Source organism: Clupea harengus, chromosome 6, assembly GCF_900700415.2.
Source record: "Clupea harengus chromosome 6, Ch_v2.0.2, whole genome shotgun sequence".
Lineage (NCBI taxonomy): Eukaryota > Metazoa > Chordata > Actinopteri > Clupeiformes > Clupeidae > Clupea > Clupea harengus.
The window spans coordinates 7913773-7914992 of NC_045157.1; the positions used below are offsets into that span (position 1 = coordinate 7913773).

Below are 1220 nucleotides of genomic sequence, written 5' to 3' on the forward strand. Positions count from 1 at the left end.
GGAAAGGGCTGAGATTCTCTGTGTGATCAGTGCAATAAAAGAAAATCATTGATGGAATCAATCTGTCAATTACAAAATGAATGAACAAAAAACAGAATTCAACATGAGCAATTTTCCTGTTTGCAAGACAAGATGATTGGCTGAATTATAGATTTGCAGTGAAATGATTGGTGCTATCATGCATGCTGTTCAAATATGAAGGGTCTGATTGGATATGATACAGTCATCACAGTCTGAATACACTTTGATTTCAGTTTTCACAAGCAAAGCTTTAGAATGTCAGACCCATAGTCAGTACTATTGTTTTGTGACACACTTAAGCACTTCCTGTCTACCTATCTCACTTCCTGTTTTCCCCACCTTATAGGTCTGCCTTTCTTCAGCATCCCACAGAGACGGTCGTCTAGGCGACCACTGCACTGAAGGGTGCGGGTTGCCGCTGGACTTGCAAACGTGGGCACTATGACCCAGGAGGGCCAGAGTGACCCGCCGGCGCTGGAGACCCCCCCAGAGGCTGAGCTGAGCACGGCCCAGGAGAGAGAGCCCGAGCTAGGCCACGAGGAACCGGGTGCCGGGGCGGAAACTGGAGCTCCAGAAGCTGAGTCACCCAGCCTCGACGCAGAGGACGGTGGGGCGGTGGAGGACTGTGGGGCAGAGGGGAAACGGGAGGATGAGAGGGATGAGGTGATGGATGGAGGAGAGATGAAGCAAGAGGAGAGAGAAGTGGAAAAGGAGGAGGAGAGGAGGTGTGGAGACCCAGAGACAGACACTGTTGATGAAAACACACGCCAGTCGGACACACGCACGGATGAGCCAAACGGCACAGAGAGGTTAGTGCTGTCATGGCAACGGCAGTTCAGGAAATGTCAGAATAGGATTAAGTACCAGATACAGAGCAGCTGAATATGTTTTAATATCTTTATTCATAAAATCCATGTGTGGAGACACAATGTAAGAGTGTGTCTGTGTGTGTGTGTGTGTATGCGCGCACGCATGTGTGTGTGTGTGTGTGGGTGTGTGAGCGCACACACATGTGTGTGGGTGTGTGTGTCTGGGAGAGGATACATGTGTACGTGTGTGTGTGTGTGTGTGTGTGTGTGTGTGTGTGTGTGTGTGTGTGTGTGTGTGTGATTAAGTGTGTGTTTGTGTTTGTATAGGGTAAATACTTGGCAGGCTGCAGTGGCTCTATACTTAAGCACAGAGCTAGATTGAGTGCAGTG

General features: G+C 49.1%; 1 protein-coding gene across 1 annotated transcript in view; it reads left to right on the plus strand.

Moving 5' to 3' along the window:
- The first annotated feature begins 462 nt into the window (after positions 1 to 462).
- psd2 (pleckstrin and Sec7 domain containing 2) overlaps positions 463 to 1220 on the plus strand; it is a 21755-nt gene continuing 20997 nt past the window's right edge. The window contains exon 1 of the mRNA XM_042707965.1: positions 463 to 684. Within this exon, the coding sequence (XP_042563899.1) occupies positions 463 to 684 (222 nt within the window). The remainder of the gene's footprint in view (positions 685 to 1220) is intronic.